General features: G+C 51.1%; 4 protein-coding genes across 8 annotated transcripts in view; 2 read left to right on the top strand and 2 right to left on the bottom strand.

Moving 5' to 3' along the window:
* The first annotated feature begins 1,618 nt into the window (after positions 1-1,618).
* Positions 1,619-8,876, top strand: SCNN1A (sodium channel, non-voltage-gated 1 alpha subunit). The gene is made up of 13 exons (XM_010567529.1): positions 1,619-1,636; positions 1,858-2,231; positions 2,647-2,902; positions 3,795-3,982; positions 4,772-4,872; positions 5,569-5,732; positions 6,078-6,176; positions 6,347-6,464; positions 6,719-6,797; positions 7,113-7,170; positions 7,298-7,353; positions 7,909-7,984; positions 8,212-8,876. The coding sequence occupies exons 1-13, from the start codon at positions 1,619-1,621 to the stop codon at positions 8,539-8,541; spliced, it is 1,917 nt and encodes a 638-aa protein (XP_010565831.1). The 3' UTR covers positions 8,542-8,876.
* Positions 8,877-12,031: 3,155 nt separating this feature from the next.
* VAMP1 (vesicle-associated membrane protein 1 (synaptobrevin 1)) lies at positions 12,032-17,351 on the bottom strand. 5 transcript variants are annotated; one of them, XM_010567533.1, is made up of 5 exons: positions 17,322-17,351; positions 16,609-16,738; positions 15,625-15,783; positions 15,325-15,376; positions 12,032-12,474 (listed from the first exon to the last, which is right to left on the bottom strand). In XM_010567533.1, coding segments are annotated over exons 1-5 (384 nt in total). In that variant the 5' UTR covers positions 17,324-17,351; the 3' UTR covers positions 12,032-12,433. The 5 variants fall into 5 exon arrangements, with proteins under 5 accessions (XP_010565835.1, XP_010565834.1, XP_010565836.1 ...); XM_010567532.1 differs by lacking the exon at positions 12,032-12,474 and adding an exon at positions 13,538-14,339; XM_010567534.1 differs by lacking the exon at positions 12,032-12,474 and adding an exon at positions 13,538-14,931.
* Positions 17,352-18,387: 1,036 nt separating this feature from the next.
* On the bottom strand, positions 18,388-20,565 carry MRPL51 (mitochondrial ribosomal protein L51). Its single transcript, XM_010567536.1, has 2 exons — positions 20,211-20,565; positions 18,388-20,036 (listed from the first exon to the last, which is right to left on the bottom strand). Exons 1-2 carry the CDS (start codon positions 20,464-20,466, stop codon positions 19,840-19,842), a joined length of 453 nt encoding a protein of 150 aa, XP_010565838.1. The 5' UTR covers positions 20,467-20,565; the 3' UTR covers positions 18,388-19,839.
* A 267-nt stretch (positions 20,566-20,832) lies between these two features.
* NCAPD2 (non-SMC condensin I complex, subunit D2) overlaps positions 20,833-20,959 on the top strand; it is a 25,970-nt gene continuing 25,843 nt past the window's right edge. The window contains exon 1 of the mRNA XM_010567539.1: positions 20,833-20,956. Coding sequence (XP_010565841.1) covers positions 20,833-20,956 — 124 coding nt within the window. The remainder of the gene's footprint in view (positions 20,957-20,959) is intronic.

Genomic DNA, 20,959 nt, shown 5'->3' on the forward strand with positions numbered 1-20,959 from the left:
CAAGTTATAAACATGCTCTCTACAAAGTGACTGGACTATAGCTCCATTGTAATGGTAATTGTAAGCACCAATGCTGTGTAATCGTTAATGCATAGGTTACAAGGCTGGTTCAAAAGGCTGATGTGCCTCTTTGGGGATTCTCCAGGTCTATCTGAGTGCATAAAACACACAAATGGCACAAGTCAGAAGAGCTCGCATCCCTCCACTAAATGGCATCTCCTATGGCACTGCCCCAGATGGGGTATGGAGCTGCACGGACTGTCGGTCTGACCCAGAAGGACACTTCTAATGCTCTGGGGAAGCTGCTTTGTAATAGGCATTTGATACAGTATTAATTAGTTCCTTCCCCCCCATCCCTTCCACCTTGTGCAACTCACCTTTGATGAAAGTTCAAAATAAATTACTTGAGGTATAATTAAGTTTAGAACTGCAGAAGAAACGACGTTTTTGCTTTGCATTGCTTTTTGTCACGGGACGGGGCTCGAGGAAAGCTCTAGGTTGTGGCTGTAGGTTTGTAACGAGCAGCTGTCACAAGGCTGTTCCTAACACGCTGTCACTTAACTGCTGGCCTCAAAAGTGTACTGCTTGCCCTTTTCAAGCATGGTATTTTGCAATATGAAGAGGTAAAAGCGGCTGTGTGTTTTGAGTCACTAACCAAACCACTTCTAACTCCAATAAGGATCGAAATTCAGTGACAGACGACTCCGAACAAGGACTGATCTGAAGGAGGTTATTCATAAAGGAAAGAAAGAAGTGAAAACCTCAGAGAGAGCTCGTTTGAGAGGAAATCTTTGGGGGAAAGGATTGGGAAAGGGGTTCCACCGTTATAATGGCAGGGGGGTGTTAGGGGCTCCTGGTCTGGCTATGGGCGTTCATTTCGGTGGTCTGAGGAAACGCGGCGAGACTTTGGGAGACCTCGATTTCCCAGGCACAGATGGGTGAAACAGGTTCCTCCTCATGGCTGGGCCAGGTAGTTCTGGATACGAACGATTTCTTTAGTTAATGAACCAGCGAAAGTGACGCTACCTCATGCGTATCACCGAGCCGCCACTGCCTGCTCTGCCCCAGCCCCGACCCTCTTGCAGATTTCACCCCAACCCCCCCCCATCTACCTCGGCTTTGCCCTTGAAAAGCACAAATCGGTCATTAAAGCCACGGACCAGCCCTCCGCGGGACCGCTGGCCGGGACGCCGTGTCCCCGCCGTGCGTGGAACGGCGGGACAGGTTGTTCCTCAGCCGCAGCAGCAGGCCGGGGCAGGGCTCCCCTCACAGAGCACCGGGCGGGAACGGGGACGGGGACGACCCGCCAAGGTCGTGTCGCCGGTTCCTCCTCCGGCTCTGCCCGGCCACGGACACTTGAAAGGGGCTTTTTATTCCTCGGGAGCAGCGCCCGGGGAAGGGGGGAGGAAAGGGGAAGGGGCAGGAGAAGAAGGAAGGAAGGAAGGAAGGAAGGAGGGGCGGGCGGGGAGAGGCTGGCAGGGCAGGAGCCGGGCGGGCTGCTGGCTCCAACTGGAAAGGAACCGGTCCCAGCCCAGCCGGGAAGGCTGTGGGAGAGCCGGCAGCGCTCGGGGAAAGCACACACCGGCTCCGATCCCGGTCCCGGCAGCCGCCACCCGCCATGGGCACGGCACCTCGCGTTAGTCCCTTGGGGCGAGGGGGGTCCCGGCGGGGGGGATCGGATCTGTGTGTCCCCCTCCCCGCCTTGTCACCCGTGGGAGGAGAGCGCTGGGGTGGTGGGAGCTTGTGCGTGGACGGTTGGGGAGGAGGGGGTGAAAGCCCGGAGGTTTTGGGAAGAGGGTGACGCAGAGCCGGTTTGTGTCACCGGGGCTACCCCCTAATTCGGGGTTTGTGCCGTAGGGTGGGTCTGTGAAGACGGGGAAGATGCCAGAAGGGGAGAAAACGAGGCAGTGTAAGCAAGAAGAGGAGCACCGGCAGAAAGAAGAGGAACGGGAGGGTCTCATCGAGTTCTACGGTTCCTACCAGGAGCTGTTCCAGTTCTTCTGCAGCAACACAACCATCCACGGGGCTATCCGCCTGGTGTGCTCCAAAAAGAATAAGATGAAGACAGCCTTCTGGTCCGTTCTCTTCTTTCTCACCTTCGGCTTAATGTACTGGCAGTTTGGGATCCTCTACAGGGAGTACTTCAGCTACCCTGTCAACCTCAACCTTAACCTTAACTCCGACAGGCTGACTTTCCCAGCCGTGACACTGTGCACCCTCAATCCATACAGGTAAGAAATAGACTCCCAGAGCTGTCGACTGCCTTGACTTTTGCAGGTGTAGGATAAAAGCAGGTACTCTTGTTCTCCTCACGGTCCTTGACCGTCCCCTTCTGTAGCTGTGCCGGTGGAAAGGACACTTTTCACAGGCCTTTGCTGCTGCAGGGCATTCACAGTAAGGCACGTTATTTTAGGCAGCTCTGCTTGGTGGTGTGTTAGCAGGCTGCATTGTAAACTGCCGCAGGGCAAAAGCAGATGCGTTTACTTCTCTCCTACAAGGATGGTAGCCTCGGGCAAGGGGCTGGATTTGCAGCTGGCAGCAGGAATGTTCTGAATCACCCCAGCAAACTTTGCTGCATGTCTTATTCAGAGGTGTTTATGTGCATCCAGCCCTAAACCTGCAGGCTCGTCTCTCCTCCCCGTATAGATACAGTGCCATCCGGAAGAAGCTGGATGAGCTGGACCAAATCACGCATCAGACACTGCTAGACCTTTATGACTACAACATGTCTCTGGCACGAAGCGACTGGTCCACACTGTCCACGCGAAAGCGTAGCTCAAGGAGCCTGCTCCATCATGTCCAGCGCCATCCGCTGCGAAGGCAGAAGCGGGATAACTTAGTCAACTTGCCAGAGAACAGTCCCTCAGTGGACAAGAACGACTGGAAAATTGGCTTTGTTCTGGTGAGATCCCTAGATATCCTGTGTCCTACAGGCTCTGGTCTCTGCCAAGCTATTTCTGTCTTGTTAGACCCTTGGCCATGCCTTTCCCTACGTAGAAGTCTGATTAATCTGCACTGGCTTTTGTTAATGACAGATAAAGGTAGAGCTGAATCCTTTGCCCAATGCAATCCCGCACCCCAAGTCCTGTCCCTGTCCACGTGGGCCACAGACTTGTCCATGTCACTGCCTGTCTTTTCCTAGGTAGAGTAGGGAAACCTTGTCCTTCCTGAAGGCTACATCAGCCTTGCAGTTGCCTTTGGAGAGCCATTTATTAACATCAGCTGCTGCAGTTTTGCCCAATAATAGCAAAGGGGAAAGTATTGGATGGCAGTGGGCCATGTGAAATGTGGTCACGGTCGCATTTGCTCCTAGGTAGCAGCTTCTTTGCCCTAGGGTATCTGTGTTTGCATTTAAAAAGGTGCTGAAGGACTGAAGCTAATCGCTTGCCAGTTAACTGGAGTTCCCACAGGATCACAAACGTCTTACAGGACACACCCTGAAGGAAGGGCTCCCCACACAGGAATTTAAAGTTTCTGGTTTTATACCACCACATAGAATTTATGTGCAGCAGATCACCCTGCACACCTCACTGTGACTTGCTGCCTCCTGGCTTTTACTTAGCTGTGCTCATTCACCTGGTGTTTCCCTTCCACCGAGGAGCTGCCCTGGGTTTGCTTTTCCCCATCCTGCTGATCAATTTTTAGTCGAGCGCAGGAGCCCAGCGGAGCTCTTCCACTCCCTCGGGTTCATCTCCTGCCCGTGCTGAGGGAGCACAGCTAATGCACAGGCACAGCCTTGCCTCCTGGACAAGACTTCTGTGACACGGCTGGTTTTCTCCTTCTCTTCTTAACAGTGCAGTGAAAACAACAAGGACTGTTTCCATCAGGCGTACTCCTCAGGGGTGGATGCCGTGCGGGAATGGTACAGCTTTCACTATATCAATATCCTGGCTCAGATGCCTGATGCAAAAGCCCTGGATGAGTCTGACTTTGAGAATTTCATCTATGCTTGCCGCTTCAATGAAGCAACATGTGACAAGGCGTAAGTGGTGGAAAGAGCCCACCAAATCTTCCTGAAAACACCCCTATTTTGTGCCTGGGTCCAAGGGGAATCAAGAAACCCACATTAGAGAACCTCTTTCCCAAGGTGGGATCGTGCCTCGTTCAGTTCTTGTTGTCTCAAATGATGTTTCTTGAGTCTTTCCTGTGGGTTGTGCTCAGCAGGGTCACAGTTTCTGTGACCTGAAACGACCTTGGAGGATGGTTTTGCCTTTTCCTGGGTTTCACACAAATGAAATAGTAATACTGGTACAAACCCCGGAGTGGGTACAGATGTACAGTGTAGAGGTCTCTTTATTCTACTCTCTACAGTGGTAAACTGGTACATATCAGCCCATGTACAAAAGGAGAAGAGAGAGTTGTTACAAAAAGACAGTAAAAAAATATCCCACTTCTCTGCTGCCATCATTGGTCAAAAAGCCCCAAAGACGTACTGGAATGAAACCCCATCAGCATGGGAGGTGGAGGGGTAGGAAGAGCTGAGAGTTTTGTCAATATTAGGAAGATAATACAGTAATTGCTAGTACTGCTAAAACCCATTTGGGCTTTCAAGGGTTAGCAGTATGAAAAACCTGTCCGGGTCCAGGATATTTTTTACAGCACATTTTAATTGCTTTTCCCTGTTCAGGCAAGTTTACATAACAAATACTGCCCATCTGCTGTAAGCCCCTCTCCCTGCAGGTGGAAAACAGAGTTGTTCCTTTCAGAAAGCCCTTCCCCTTGGTCTCACAGTCCTTCTCACCCTGTGTGAATGTTTCTGTTCCCCTCTCAGGAATTACACCCACTTCCACCATCCCTTGTACGGGAACTGCTATACTTTTAACGACAACAGCAGCAGCCTGTGGACATCCTCGCTGCCTGGGATCAATAATGGTGGGTGAGAGGCACTCATTGGTGAGTAAGAACAGCTCAGCTCTGCTTTCCCCAGGAGTTACAGGCATCATCCTGCTGTGCTTAACGCTGGTGGTGGCAGGCTGCAGCCCTGCTCTGTCTCGCCCAAGCTCTGTTTTCACCCATGTGGAGCTGGCTGTCTCATGGACATGGCTGTCCCTCGCTGCTGCCCCATTGAACTCTCTCTCTCCCATCAGTGCCTGATCCTTATGTTCATTGCTCCCTCTGGACCCGTGCTGGCCCTTCCTGAAGTCCCCTGTTGAGGTGTAGTGCTGTGCTCCAGAGAGCCTGGTCTTCACCTTCTCCTTCCCCATTTTCCTGTTTCCAGCCACTGACCTGTTTGTGTTCCCAAACCCCCTGAAACCTCTCTACATCCAAAGTTCAGGCTTTTCTTCCATCTGGCTCCGAGTCTTTCCATGAAATCTCTCTCAATTCCCAGTTCGGCTTTTGCTAAGCCCCAGTGAAGAAATCCAGTTTTCTCTGGCCTCTCCTGGAGCCTCCAGCTTTGGCTCTGGTCTCTCTCCAGCCACCCTCCACTGCTTCCCAGCTTTGGTGCAGCCCTGGTTGATGTTTCTCGTCCTTCATCTCTTACGGACTTACTTCTAACCATTCTGCTCTCTCTCCTCTCCCGCACGACGGCCGGCCGTGACCCCCCTTGCTCTCTTGACATTTCCTCAGGTCTCTCTCTGGTGGTGCGCACCGAACAGAATGATTTCATCCCTTTGTTGTCCACGGTGACGGGAGCCAGGGTCATGGTCCACGATCAGAATGAGCCAGCCTTCATGGATGATGGGGGTTTCAACGTGCGTCCGGGTATCGAGACCTCCATCAGCATGAGAAAGGTGAGGAAGCAGCAGGGGTAAGAGCTGTGGACGTGAGGTTATGGGGGAGCTTTAACGTGGTGGATAGATACAGATGGGTTGTCATGGGCCCAGTGTGTATTTAAGGGAGGGGATTAATCACATGGAGTGGAGGGAGGGGAAGAAGAGCAGCTTACTGGACTAGACGAGAAGCATTTGGCTGCAATTTATCAGTGAACAATGAAATGGAGGAAAGCAGGGGGACCTGGCATCCTGAGGAAAGCATAAAAAGCAGATACTGATGGACAAGCAGCCTGTGGCTGGGAAGCGTAGAAAGAGAACAGCAAAGAACCAGTCGTTCTGAGTAATGACTGTTCAATATTCTAGGAGATGACTGTGCGTCTTGGGGGCAGTTACAGTGATTGCACAGAGGATGGCAGTGATGTGCCAGTGCAAAATCTGTACTCATCCCGCTACACCGAACAGGTAACTCATTATCACTGGTCCTGTGCCAGCTTGTGTCCCTACTTTCCTGAAACGCTTCAGTCCCCTAACAGCCACGCTTGTCCGTGGGCTCTGTTAATAGTATGATGTGATACAGGCTGCAGTGGGTTTGGTTCCCTTGTTCAGCCTTTTCCACCTCATACGCCTCCCAGGTCTGCATTCGCTCCTGCTTTCAGCTCAACATGGTAGAGCGCTGTGGCTGTGCATATTACTTCTATCCCTTACCCGCTGGAGCAGAGTACTGTGACTACACAAAGCACGTAGCCTGGGGTAAGTGGACAGGAGGAATAGTAAAGCTCATGCCCACCTCAACCTGTTTGGTCCACCTCATGTCCCATTACATCTCCTCATTGTCTTCAGTGACCTTCCTGGTGTGGGACATCCAAAAGACACTCTTGTCTTGGATGGCTAGTCCCTCTGAGCTTGTGGAAGAAAATCTCCCCTGGATTCCCCCTGCTGTCGCCCGTCACCCTTTGTATACAGATACTGTGAGCTTACCTGGATTTACTTTCTCTGCTGCTCAGGCTACTGCTATTACAAACTCCTGGCTGAATTCAAAGCTGACGTGCTGGGCTGTTTCCACAAATGTCGGAAACCTTGCAAGTAAGTTTGATTGTCAGGCAGACTGGAAACTCTTTATTCCTAGAGGTGTTGGAAAGCATTCGCTGACCAGGGCAAATGCTTGAGTCAATAGCTGAGCTGCAACCTGAAATGATGTTTCTCCCATCAGGAAGCCGAAATGGCTGAGGAGCATCAGTGTCAGCTTGGGGGTGAGCTCCCAAGGACTGTGCAGAAGCTCAGTGGGAAGTGGGCAGAACTTCAGCATGGGAGGGAGTTTCCAGGTGTGCCTGGGGATTGAGAGACCTGGCCTTGTGGCTCCTACAGCTTCAACAGCTAACACGGCCTCTTGTCTTCCAGAATGACAGAATACCAGCTGTCAGCTGGATACTCCCGTTGGCCTTCTGCTATCTCAGAGGTAAGGAGAGGGTATCCTGGCTCCCTAGCGCTGCTCTCACCTCCCATTTAGTCCTTCCTCAACTGGTACTAAACCTACAGGAGGTGACTGCGATCATGTAATGCAATTTATTGCACTTTCATTTCAGGACTGGGTTTTTTACATGCTTTCACAACAGAACAAATACAATATCACATCGAAGAGGTGAGAGCCCCTCAGCAGAAGTTGCATCCAAACCAGAAACCATCCGAGTGGAGTGTGTGTGTTGGGGTGGTCAGAGTCAAGATTAAATCACAGATGGGAAGAGATTAGGCATGGGACCCATGGACAAGGCCAGTGGATTTGAGTCACAGTAGAGATAAACTGAGACTTCAACAAGGACTGGGAATCCAAGTGAAGAATCTGAAAAGGGTCACATGCTAGTATAAAAATAGTAAGCCCCAGGCAGCTGCTGTGTGGTCTGGAGTCATGGTAAGGGCTGATGGAAGAGTGGGAAGGAGAGTCATGCAGGAGCTTGTACTTAGCCAATGTAAGATGCCACAAACATTGGGTTTCACAGTGCAGTCTCAGAAGTGCACTGTGAGTACCAAAGACTGTATTTAGTGCAGAATGATGGAACAGCAGAGATGGGGAAAAGCCTCTGGCTGGTATATGTGGGAGGACAGGAGGGCAGAAGGGGACAGAGAAGACAATTACGCTTGGTGAAGAAATGCAGGGATTGCAGATTTGGGATTGCTGAGCCCCATCTTTCATTTACAGGAACGGAGTTGCCAAAGTGAATATCTTTTTTGAGGAGTGGAACTACAAGACCAATGGGGAGTCTCCTGCCTTCACGGTACATACTTTACTGCCACGTCCTCTCTACTCACCCATTCCCCCACGATGTCCCTTCATATTGGCCAACATTTGTTCCAGCAGCATTGCTGGATATTGAGTCTCTTTTCCTGTGGCAGGGTGGGAAAAATTCTCCAGCACTGCGGGGGCACTGCTAGTGGGAGCAGGCAGGGAAGCAAAAGGCTCAAACGAGGGCTGTCCTCACTGCCCTTTCTCCATCTCTTGCAGGTAGTGACTCTGCTGTCCCAGCTTGGGAACCAGTGGAGTCTCTGGTTCGGATCCTCTGTCCTGTCTGTGATGGAGCTGGCAGAGCTGATCCTGGATTTCATCGCCATCACCTTTATCTTGGCCTTACGCTGGTTCCGTTCTTGGCGGCAGCATCTCTCTCCACCACAACCTCCTCCAAACAGTCATGATAACACTGCTTTCCAAGACGAGGCACCAGGTCTCAGTGCTCCACACCGCTTCACCGTTGAGGCTGTAGTGACCATGCTGCCATCCTACAACAGCCTGGAACCGCGTGGGCCGAGCAGGGATGGTGAGGTGGGACGCGAGTGAGGCAGTGGCTTATTCCACAGTTCGGATGGATGGCAGTTGGAGCAGAGGCTGCACACTTTGTCTGTGGGACCTGCATTTCCTTCTTTCTGGGGTGCTCTACCTGGACCATAGCAGAAGACTGCACTGTGGTTGGCCTGGGTTCATTGCTTTCACTACTGTAGGTGAATTCTTCAGTCTCATAAAATATTATTGCTCTGGGGATCCCCAGGCATGAGACTTGATCTAGTATATGTATGGGGGAGATGTCCACTTGGTTTCCTTACGCTCCTTGCATGTGCACACCTACAGGTGCATGCATGCTTTCTTGTCCCTGCAACAAGGATGCTGCCACAATTCTGGTCTGTTGTTAATTAAAGAGGTTTGGCAGGCGTGACTGGCCTCCTCTGTGGTACAACAAGGGACAGGAATGTAGTCTCTGGGGTACAAGTCTCTCAACAGGCTGAGCTTTGTTAAGCTTTCCTTAAGGTTGGAAACTGGTTGCTCCTTTCCTAGTTCTTAATGTCCAGCTCTGATCCCAAGACCAAGCCACCCACCCTCTCTTCTCCCTGAGGAGAGGCTACTTGTATAGCCCTGAGAGATTACAGCCACTGACATAATCTCAATCTATATTACACACAATACACCGGGGAGGTGATCGATGCTTGCTGCCACTCTCAGGTCAGGACAAAACACCCCTGGCAGAATGAGGTCTCCCTTTTCAAGCTGCCTATGTGGCACTGATAGATCTTAGCTGTACAGCAGTCTCCTTCCTTGTGATATACTGTACACATGTACGTTCAGCCATTTGACTGTTTGCTAGAGCGTTGGGGATAAACTGATCTCTACATAGGAGCTATGGAAACTAAGTGGCTATGCACACCCTCAAAAACATCCCAAACAGTATCTCTTGCAGGATCTCATGGCAGGAAAGAGGATCAGAATAGCACAGGTCACGCAGTGCCTGCTCTGCTCCACTCTTCTCTGGCTCACCCACAGAGGCTCTGCTGAGGATTGTGAAGCACAAAAGTGCTGCAGGCTTTAATCTAAGATCCTTTCAGGGAAAGCTTCAGCCTGTTGGAATGGACCACATAGGCAATCAAGGCCAGGACAAAGATGGTCCTCTTCCCAGGAACCAGTGGAATTTGGGGGTCTTTGCGTGAAAGCACACATCTTATTTCTTGCAGTAAGCTTGCCATACTATTTTTTACAAATACTCAGACCTCTGCTGCAATGGTATTTACACAGCACTTTATGGGGTATCAAGAGAGCAAGGGTGATGTCCTTAACAAACAGGATTATCCACTTGAACGGACACAAACACAGATACCGGAATTTAAGCGTATCATTTAGGCAAATAGCTGTGGTACTATGTACCCAATCACACTGCAAACAACCTCTTCTGAATTTAAAAACTAGTTAATCATAACAAAAGAAAAACTTCAAATATTTTAAAAATTAAGGTAGATGCACTGCCCTTGGGAAGATGGAGGATTTTACTGCAGTATATAAACTGTTGCCCAATTCTTCCCTTTGAGATGCTAAACACATGCTTGTTGTACTGCTTTTGCCTCAATTACCTAAATGCACTTTTCACTTCCCAGCAGACAGTGATTTTCTTCCTCCTCATAGACGTGAACGCTGTATTCTTTATTACACAAATATTCATGGTTTTTCAAACTTTACCCCAGTGCTCAGCTGAGGACCCTTGTTTGAAAGTGAAGATGATGTCTCTCTGCTGGGAATAGGAGGGAGTGATTCAGGGGGTGTCCTTCAGCAAGGGGAGCAGCCCAGCAGGAAGGAAAGCCCTGCAACCACAGGCACTTAGAGCTGTGGGAACATGTATTCCCCCGGGAGGCTCCCAGTGGAAAAAATCAGGACTGCTACAAACAAGAAAAAAAAAAATCCACTTTCTGTGTTTATGGGAGATTTTAAGTGAAGTAAAAACATGACACTGGACACAAAGGTGTTTGCTTCACAAAATCACCTCCAAATCAAGAAAGAAGAGCGAGCAGGTGCAACTTCTAAAACAGTCTCTGTGTATCATAAACGTACGATGATTCATATGGTGAGCATGATCTTTCCTGAATATCCAAAGAGTAAGACACGATTCCTCACATCACATGGAACCTTGTGATAACCATAAAATTGATGTGACCCACTGCATCACACGTAGTTAAGTGGGTAATTAAAGGAAGATTAATCAGATGCATAACTACTTGAAACATTAAATTCTCTTCACCATCATAAAGAAATATAGCTGTAGAAGGTGGTGATGTATTCCCTAGGGGAAGCTTGCACCATATTATCTCTCTCTTCTGTAAAAGTGTTAAAATGCAAAAAAAATTAGCTTTGACTGATGAACTCAAAAGTAATGGCCCCATTCTGGGTAGCTGTAAATCCAGAGTTAAAAGCCTGCACAAACACAAAGCTGTTATACAAGCCGATAAATAGATTAGCCCTCCCTGTCCTGAGGATCAGGGCAAAAATCACCATCTTGGGAGAAATCAGGTGATCCTCCCAGGAACATCCCTACACTTCTTGTAGGCTGACAAGACCGCAAATTATCAGCTCAACAGATGTATAGTGAGCTTGGTCTGGCTGAAAACAAGAGGCGAGTCCAGCAGTGCTGGAGAGAGAGTGCAGAAAATGGAGTATTTCACTGACAATGTGAAATATTAGAGAAAAGGGAAGGAAGTGTGCATTTAGAGTGATTTGTAGGTCAGCAAAAGGCAAATTAAAGGTCTAAGCTGGGGAGAAGGAGAAAGCTGAGGGGATATAAATGCTCTGTGGTCATAGGTATGTTAGAGGCATAGCACAGTTATTTGGACGACATGGAAAACATGCAAGGAGCAACTGTAGGTCACAGGACACTGAAGAAAAGCAAGTTGTGTCTTTTTGGACTGTGAGCATCTGTCATGCAGGGAGAAGGCAAGTTGGGGACAATCCTGGGGCAACTTTCAGCAGCATCTTCAGCCCCAGTTCTGTGCTCCAGAGCAGCTGGCCAGCTTTTGAAAGTGAGCATTCAAGTCCCTAGGTTTGGCTAGGGACCTGGGAGACTGTGTAGTCAACAGTCTGGAAACACATCCGTTCCAAGAAAAAGTTTTTCCTATCCCCCTACATGAACAAAGCTGGGAACTAATAGGAAGACAACACACAACTTGGCAGGAATTGTAGCATGACTGGTTCATTCAGGTTGTGCAGGCCTGATCTGTGCTGAAGTTTAGACCGTATGTGCTGCTTTAATCCACCAGCCAGTCCAGACAACCTCCTTTCCCAGGAAGGCTTTCATCTTTCAAAGAATTAGCCTGGCTGCACCACTCCAAATCCACCACTGACCATACATTGTTCTGCCATGATTTTGATGTTTAAGACCGGACAAAGATTGATCGTAAGGGAACCACAAGCCACAGGGAGTACTGCTTTACAACCTGAAGTTTGGAACAGCAGGGGCAAATAAGGCCACAAGTACCTCATTTTAAAATAAGTCCACACTGGACAAAGCTCTGTCATTTCTTTTTAATGAGTTTCAAGTGTACAGTGAAGCAAAACAAGGGGCCACTTACCTTTATTCCAGCCATGCTCCAAGATATGCTGTGAGCTACTCTTGGAGGTCTTCATCTGGATCCTGAACGTATGTCCCAACACCAATGGAGAATTGCTTTCTGGGTTTAAGGATCCTAGGATAGGTTATTGAAACCCAAAGGCATCACAGCCTGAGGAACTAGAGCTACCAGTAACACACCATCCGATGCAGGGGACTACCTCCTCATGCATTACACAGCAGGTAGACATTTGGTGGCTGGAAGTAAGAGTTCGCTTGGGCAGCCTCTTCCACAGCTGCTGGTTCATACTTCGTGTTACAGACTTACCAGAGTCAGTCCAGCACACGGTTCCAGTACAACTGGAACTACCATCATTTTAATGGAAAGCCAGCCACTGCTTTGAGGGCCAGAACTTCAGGTGTGTGTATAGTATGAAAGTGACAAAAAAAAAGAGATGTTCCAAAACCAGTTTGGTATCCCAACCCCTCCCCACCCACTGACAGACCAGACAGACTCAGTAAGGTGGCGAATTGTGTTTCTTAGAGACCATTAAAAGTACATGAGCTGATTAGTATAACATGCCAGAGGAGATTACAGTTGTGTTTATAGAGGAAGGAAATAAACTGCACGTGCGTGAGTGGCTGTAATGCTGTGAACAGCAGAGTCCCTTGCTTTTACTCAGAGGGCCTTGGTGATTTTTTTCTTTGCCCATGCATAGAGACACAAGGGAGGGGAAAGGGAGCAGAAGAGGCAACATACAACATTTAAGAGAAAGAAATGGAAGAGAGAGCCTAGGGGGACCTCAGCCCCCAAAGGAACAGGAAGAATGTGGCACCAAAGGCTTGTTTAGAAGAGTTCAAGAGAATTGCTGGTCTGTGGGCCTCAAGCTTGTATGCCCACCCCCTAAAATGATAGCAGTAAGTAGTACAAGCAGGCCCTGGCTCCTCTTCAGTAGATGCACTTCTGACCGTCCATCACATCTGTTCCACAGGGAATTAGGGAAGTGCTCAGGGGACGAGGGCTGCTTCACTCCAGATCTTCACCTCTGCCCTCACCCAAGGTGGAGAGGGATGGAATTGCAGGGAGATGAACTCAGTGCAAATGAAATGCTGGGGCATGGAAGTGAGCATGCAAAACCTAGTCCCTTCCCAGATGCCCAGTGAGGAGGAAAGGGGCTTCCCCAGCACACCCAGTGAAACCAAAAGCATCTGCCCTTCCCATCTTTGCTACTTCACTCCCATCTGGGAACTCCAGTGATGTTCTCCCCTGCCTCCCCATATCCCCTTAAGCCTAGGCAGATGCCAGTGTATTCTAGAACTGAGGCAGAGCTTCCTAAACTAAAGGAGTTCCCTCTTCCCACTCTAGATGACAGGCTACAGCTCAGCTTGTGAAAAAGAAAACAAACAAAAGAACAAAAATCACCCAAAAAAACCCAACAACAAAAACCACTAAACAAACGTTCTGCAGTCAGACTGCAGAAACTCAGGAACAGGGCAGCTCACTTAACCCCAGGTTTGACAACACATTCAAGCAATTCACAGCTCTTGTTATTTTTCATGGAGGAGAACAAGGGAATTGCTTACAGAAAGCCACAGCATTCCACACTGCAAGTTTACTTCCAGCGGAGACCACCTTGGATCTAAATTCAAGAGAACCCATGGCAAGTAGGAAGATTTCAGTTTGATAGGCAAGATCTCTAGAGATCTAAGCTGCCAGACTGGGACATCTGATGTCACTTTGCAATACCCATGCCGAGAGCAGCATTTTCCTTTGAATCCCCTACCTAGCCATTCCAAGTATTTTCTAACTCCCGCTGAAAGTTCAGGCTTTGTGGCAGCACAAACAGAACAGGTATTCTTAATCAGAAAGCTGTGTGGCTCATTCAGTCTCATCAGGAATACCTCCAGTCTCCTTCACATCTCCAACTATGTAGTGGATTTCCTTTGACATTCAACCCAGTAACACAAAAGCAAAACACCCATTCCCATTCTGCCACTACCCCAAAGTCTTCCAGAAAGCTACAAGACAGTAGAAAGCCACAGGGTCCTGGCTTGTGTCTGCATAGACGAAAGGAATATCTGACACCCCCCACCAGACTCCTTACTGTTGTTCCTTTGTTCCTTCTGGCAGGAGATTTTACTCCCACATGTGCCTTTTAGATAGTAAAAAAACCCCTCCTTTCACTTAAGTGTGTTTAGTCTGTTGCACTTGACTGAGGTAATCACATAGGTTCTCCTTTATAATAACTGAAATGGCCACGTTCAAACAGCAAGTCATCTGAAAATAAGGACAGGCAGAATAAATCATTTAAGTGCTCATCTCCCCATGGCTAGAGAAATCTATATCACTACATCTAGCTCAGTCAGATGGCTCACAGTCACTGACCAGCACAAACTAGCCTTTATTTCAGAAGCTCACTGAAAAGCTTAAGTCATGCTGCCACTCTTTCTAGGCAGAACACTAAAGAATCTCACATGCAGAAGTCCTTCATCCCCAAAGGCACTGCATTAAGGCATTCTTATTTTGCTAGAGTCCATACAGGCACTATTTGAGAAGCTCACACCCAAAAATAAACCACATAAATTCCCTGCAGAAGAGCAGCAGCAAGAGCTACCCACTCCTCCTCTACTTCCCTTTCCTCAAAACTCAGATAACCCTCCCTAAAGCTGCAGCAGCTGTTGAAGAGTTTAACCATGTTCAGTAGAGTGCTTCAGAGTCCTATACAGAAGACAAATCAAAACCAATAAAGAAATCAATGAAGAAGCTAGGTGGAAGGGAAGGAAAGATTCAGGGGCAAGAAGAGACAGGCAAGGTGACAGGGGACAGTAGGTTGCAGACTGAAGGAGCTACATTCAAGTAAAAAAGTAGACTGGAGACAAAGCAATAGGGGAAAAAAAGGAAAGAACAAAAGGGCAAGTTACACCAAAGGTGCCCCCCAAGACCTCCAAATCCCCCACCAGGGAAGGGACTTGCCAACCCACCCGCTCCAGGGCAAATGCCCCTCATACTTACATGTTTACCTGACCTGGCAGAGAGAATTGCCCATCTCTACAATGATGGCCACCCCCAATTCCTTCTGCTACTATGTAAAGCATACCATTTCCAAAATAAGCGTGGGAGTTCCAGCACGCCCTCCTCCCTTCCCCAAGGACTGAAGTTAACACTTATGCAATCAAGACCCTCCAGATCTCAAACCAAAAAGTTTAAAGTACTGGAGAGTTGGTGCTTCTCCACCCTTGATCCCGGGCTTTTTGGTACTTACTTACAATCACCGCCACCACAATGGCACCAATCACTCCCATCATGATCATCATCTGGAGAGAGAGATTGGCAAAGAGCAATACTCAGAACAGATTGACAAGTTCACATATTCCCTGACACCCAGGGAACATCAGCCAGACCCTGAAGGTAGGACAGCCAAGGCCTCAAAGTCTTTCCACAGTAAAAGAATCCTAAGCATTTGAAATCATTATTAAGCCCCAACTATCCTCTCAAAGCCCTGCAGGAGAGGACCAGCCCAATTTCCTTCTGATGAAGGAGGTCAGGGCACTAGGAAACTCACCTTGCAGTTCTTCCACCAGTACTTCCTTTTGAGTTTTGCTGCGCTACTTTCAAATTGTGAGGCACCGGCCTGAAGGGCATCTGCACGGTCATCTAGCTCTGACAGTTTCTCGTCTCGTTGCAGCACCTTGTCTACATTTACACACATTATATCAACCACCTGCAGAAGGAAGAATAGTAGCAGCAGTTGTATTGGTAAAGAGAGTTGAAAAAGTAAGAGGAGTAACTTGGCCAATAACTAACACTGAGATACTAACAAATGAAAGCTCTAAACAAGGAAAAAGGGTCAGGATAAGAAACAGTTTTCAAGTCATTGCCTACTTTGAAGTGGGGGAAAAAATCCTAGACCCCGTGTTAAAGTATCAGTTCAACTACACTTAAACCAGGTCCTTGGCCCCACATTCTCATCACCCATCTTTAAAAGCTCTCAAATCCAGCAAGTCTAATTCACTCCCTTCATGAGAGTAATCATATGCTCACTCCCCAGTAACTGCAAAAATAAGTTAGAGCTACATGTTGCTGCCCCAGTGAGGCATAAAGGCGTTACTGCATGTCAGCAGCCACACCACAGACACTGACCCTGGAAAGTCAGACAAGGTTCCCCCCACATCACACACTGAGTCTGCACACAGACTGTTCCCTTGAAGCAGCAGGCAGGGATTAAGATCCAGTTGTTCTGGATGCTGTATAGCTTTATTTCCATAACAGATGCACGCTAGGAGGTACCAAAAATCTAACAGGCCCGCTCCTTAGAAATCCTATCTGGAATTAAGCAGCTTTTAAACATAAAGCAATCTCTCCTCCAGCCTCTTTATAGATCTGCCATCACCTTTTGAGTATGAATGCGTTTCTGGCGTTGGCATGACAAGAGCATCCACCCCCTCAGCAACAGACGCCTGTCAAGAACATCACTGCTGCAGAGCGGTAGGAAAAAAAGAGCGCAGGCAGCCTACGGGAAGCCAGCGCGGCTGGCAGGGTTACCAACCTCCTTCATTTGGGCCTGCGTCTGCTGCAGCCGACGGTTACTGCTCACATTGGTGGCTTGTCCAGGGGGGGCCCCACCAGGGGCTCCCCCTTCGGGGGCCTCGGGAGCAGGTTGCTGAGCTGCATCAGACCTAAGGAAAGAGATGAGTAAAGAGAAAAACCCAGACACTCAAGAGAAAGGACCCCCACACGCACACTCTCCCCAAAAATCCACCTGGACCCCAGTACCCCCAGGGCTGGGGCAGTGCTGGCTGTTGCCCCGATGGCCTGCACCCTTTCTAGACACCCCCACACACCGGACAAGGAGGGGACGAGCTGAGGGGAGAGCCCGGAGCAATAGCAGACCCAGGAGGGCAGCGGGGGAAGCCCGGCCCCGGGGGGGGGGGGTGGGGTGTGCCCGGCGCTGCAGCCTCCCGGGAGCCGGGAAGGGAGACCGGGAGGGGGACCCGCAGCGTGCCACAAGGACCGGGACGAGGGTCACGCTGACGGGGAGACACAGCGCGGGGTGGGGGGGGCACCCCGGGGACGGGGACACGGCAGCCCCCGGACGGCTGGGCGCAGCGGTGGCCGCCGGCCAAGTTGACAGCGGCAATGCGCCACTCGGACCTCACCGGCCAGGACGCGGGAGTCGTCTACTATGGGCCTGTTCCCTCCCGTTCCACCCACACAAACACCCCCCCCGCCCCCCAAAGCCACGGCCGGACGGACACTCACATCACGGAACCGGACCGGGACCCCCCCACGGACGCGCCGCAACACCGAGCTCCACACCCCGCCAACTAAAAGCGCCGGCGGCAGGGTTCCCGTACTTATAGGCGGCGAGGCCCCGCCCCTAGAGCCAACAGCCACTCACAAGCGGCCGCAGGAAGGAACAGCGAATCAGCGCCCCCTTTGGATTTCTCGGCAGCCAATCAACGCTCCGCCGCCCTGCCGGAGCGAGGCGCACTGTGATAGACGGCCGTTTAGCCGAGCCCCTCCTCCTCCCTCGCTCCCGACTTTCCACGGGACAAACCCCGCCCCACCCCGTGACTGGCTCTCAGGGTCGCCCAATGGGAGCAGAGCCCGCCCCCGCCCGGCACCCCGCCCCTGCGGCGGGACCGGTGGTGCGTCCGCCTCCCGCCACCCCCGGGGCTACCACGGCCCCTCTCCCGGTCGCCAAATGGGGCCCGGGCGGCCACCGGACCCGCCGCCCGCACCAGCCCTGAGGGAAAACCCCCTCGCCGCCACCCTCCGTTGGGGTCACGCAGGGCCTGAGACCCGTCCCCGTTGTTTTCCCGGTTCGAGGCCAGCCCCGCGGCGGTGCCGTGAAGAGGCGGGGGCCGTGGAGCGGCTCCGTAACTCCCACCTCCGTAGCCCGTTGGCTCCGGTTAAGCCGCCGTCCCCTCAATTAAGAGATGGCGTCGCTGGCCAGCTTCCACCCCACCGCACGGCCTCAACAGGGACGCCAAGGAAGCAGCCGCGGCCCAAGCCCTGAGAACAGCTACTACGCGTTTGGTTTCTTTTCCCCCTCTAAAGATTTTTTTTTGAGAAGCCTGCTGGATCGGAAGGGAGGATTCTTCAATTTGGGACAAACAGGGAGGCAGGAGCACAGCAGAACAAGAAATCTCCCCATACGGCGTTTGGTGCGGTGAGTGGGGTGAGGAGCAACTGGTTCACAACTTGTCCTTTCATAAGGTGATACAGGCCATTTAATAAAAGTTTTTAGCATCAGATCCGATAGATTAGTAGATACACAAGACAGGTTATAAATTATAGCCTGGGAGCCAAAAGACTGCAGCTACAAGGAAGGTGAAAACTTAAAACAGGGTTGTGACTACAACCAGGGGATTTGCAGATAGGACTACTGGGGGTTAAGGAGCAGCCTAGCACTAGCCTCAGCAGAACTGAAGGTTTTTAAGCTGTGCCTTCAGACAAGCTGAGAAGAAGCTTCTGTAGCTTGGCGACCTTCCCGCCGCAGCGCGAAGACCGTTCCAATAACAATTGCGAATCACGGAGGATGGAGCTTGTGGAACTACCGGTCCACAGAGCCCTTGCCAAGTCGGTGCTTAAGGACTGAGAGGCGACAAAGGCTACGTGATGCTTTTCTCTGATGCTTTTCCAGTCACTGATATACTTTCAGCTAAGGATTTACTACACCTGTGGTTTACATATGTAATAACCCCTAGCTGCTCTCTTCCAGGTGCTTGCTCAGTCTCCACTTGGATCCGTGGACATTTCTTGAAGCCAGAACAACTTCTGGCAAAGAGTCCCACAGGTCTGCCACCCTGCTCTGAGAACATGGACTTCAGCTGCCTGAACAGAGGCTTTGGCTTCACCTTCCTACGGCTTAGACCTCAAAGGAGTTCTTTCCATTCCCTGCCGCTTCCAGCCAAGTACTTTTAAAAGACAGGAGTAGCATTGCTGTGTAACAAAATACATCAAGTCAGCAGGTAACTCCCCAATTACCTAGCAGCCAAATTAACAACTAAAGGAGAAGAGAGAGGCAAATACCTGCTCATCGTACAGATTTTTCTGAAGTATACAACAGTCTTTGACTTACTGTAACTTCTCCCCTAAAGGAACTGGTAACAGTTATAGAAAACTAGAAGCTAGAGTTTTTTGAAACAGTTAAGTGCCTGAACAACTTTTGCAAATCCTGAGTAAATTAAGAGGAAAAGGCCGCTTGGTGAGTAGGTGTCATTAGTGCGGGGTTATGTCATCATCAGCGTGAAACAGAGACAAATCCTGTTCTTAAGACACATTTTGATGCATTTCAACTAATGCTTGGATCGTTCACGGTTTAATATTAATCACAGATAAATGGAGGGCAAGGAGGCAAGCAGTGAGCAGGAAGACATATTAGCAGGCACTCTTAGCACTAACTTGAAAATTTGGCTATGAGCAAAAATCTAAGCTGGAGCATACTGAAATTGTCAAGCAGGACACGAGGACCTGGGGCTCACAGCAACCGAAAGGATGCTAGAAGCCTGGCCAAAAAATAGAGGACTCTCAGGTCAAGTTCTGGGATGCAGACTGTAACAGACGTCTGCGAGAAGTGTGTCAGAAATGATTGAGCATGCAGAACTTGCACAGAGGAGCTCGGGCCTGGAGCGGCAGCAGGACTTTGGGACTGGGCCAGAAACGCACCGTGAAGGTTGCAGAAAGCACTGGGAACCCAACTGTGTGAAAGCCGGCTTTATTCTGACCGCGATGCCGCAAAACCACGCTCCACGTGCTGAACCCACGGTTGTTCCTAGCGGTGCTTCCCGGTACGATTGAAGCGCCTGTACAAGTATCGGATCCTCTTGCTGAGTTTGTGGTAGTCCTCTACAAACATCCGATCTCCCACCATCTGCTTCTTGCGGATGCACCTCTGCAACTCGTTTCCCTTCCACCCTTGCAGCCACTTGGGCCCCACGATGAGGTTCTTCGGGTGGAGCTGGAAGCCGCCTGACAACAGGAGGTCAGAGAGGATGAAGCCAGGCCCTGGAGGAGGCTGTTCCCGGGGCGGCCGGCCCCTGTTTACCCCCCTACACCCCCCTCCTGCCTTCTCGCTGCTGGAGAAACCGCCCAGGTGGGTCCGGCCTCCCTCCCCTCCAACCGCAACCGGGAGCGGGGTCTTACCCAGGATCCCCACGTTATCGTAGACCCCGAACAAGGCCCGTTTTTCCGTCCACCGATCCACCTCCTTACGCTTTGGGGGTTCCTTGATGCGGAAGGCTCGCGTCAGCCCTGCCAAGGGTGAGGAGAAGGGCACGGGGAGGCCGGGCCGCACCGGCCCCCAGCGGGCCCCGCCGCTGTTAATGCTGCGTTCGGTCCGGACCAGGGGAGCGGTCCGGCCCAGCAGGGCTCGCCCCACCGTCCGCACCAGCACCGCCATGGGGGTGACCCGGCGGGCGGGCCAGTTCCCCCCCCCCCGCTACCGGGGAAGGGGAAAAAGGAAGAGGAAGAGGAAGAGGAGCGGTTCCGTCCGCCCGCCCCGTGGCTCCGACCCGGGTCCTTCCGGTCGCTGTGGCCGTCGGGAAAACGGAAGGAGGAGGGTGTGGCGTCACGCTAACGGTCGGAGAAGGGGGGGGGGGAAAGGGAGCCGGCGATTGGGCGAGGCGCTGGCGGGCGGCAGCGCTGCTGGGCGCTGATAGGCTGGGGAAGGAGGGGGCGGGCCGAGCGCGGCCCGCGCGCGGTGTTTTGAGTTACCGGGGCCCTGCCTGAGGAGGAGGCCGCGGCCTGTGGGCTTATGGCGGGGGCTATGGCGGCGGCCCGGGAGTTCCACCTGCCCCTCTCCCCCGCCGATCTGCTGCGGGACTGTGGCCCTGGGCGCTACGTAGTGCAGGAGGTGCTGCCCGCCCGCGAGCTGCCGCCCGCCCTCACGGGTA

The sequence above is a fragment of the Haliaeetus leucocephalus genome, unplaced genomic scaffold (genome assembly GCF_000737465.1).
Source record: "Haliaeetus leucocephalus isolate CR32 unplaced genomic scaffold, Haliaeetus_leucocephalus-4.0 Scaffold228, whole genome shotgun sequence".
NCBI classification, from domain to species: Eukaryota; Metazoa; Chordata; class Aves; order Accipitriformes; family Accipitridae; genus Haliaeetus; species Haliaeetus leucocephalus.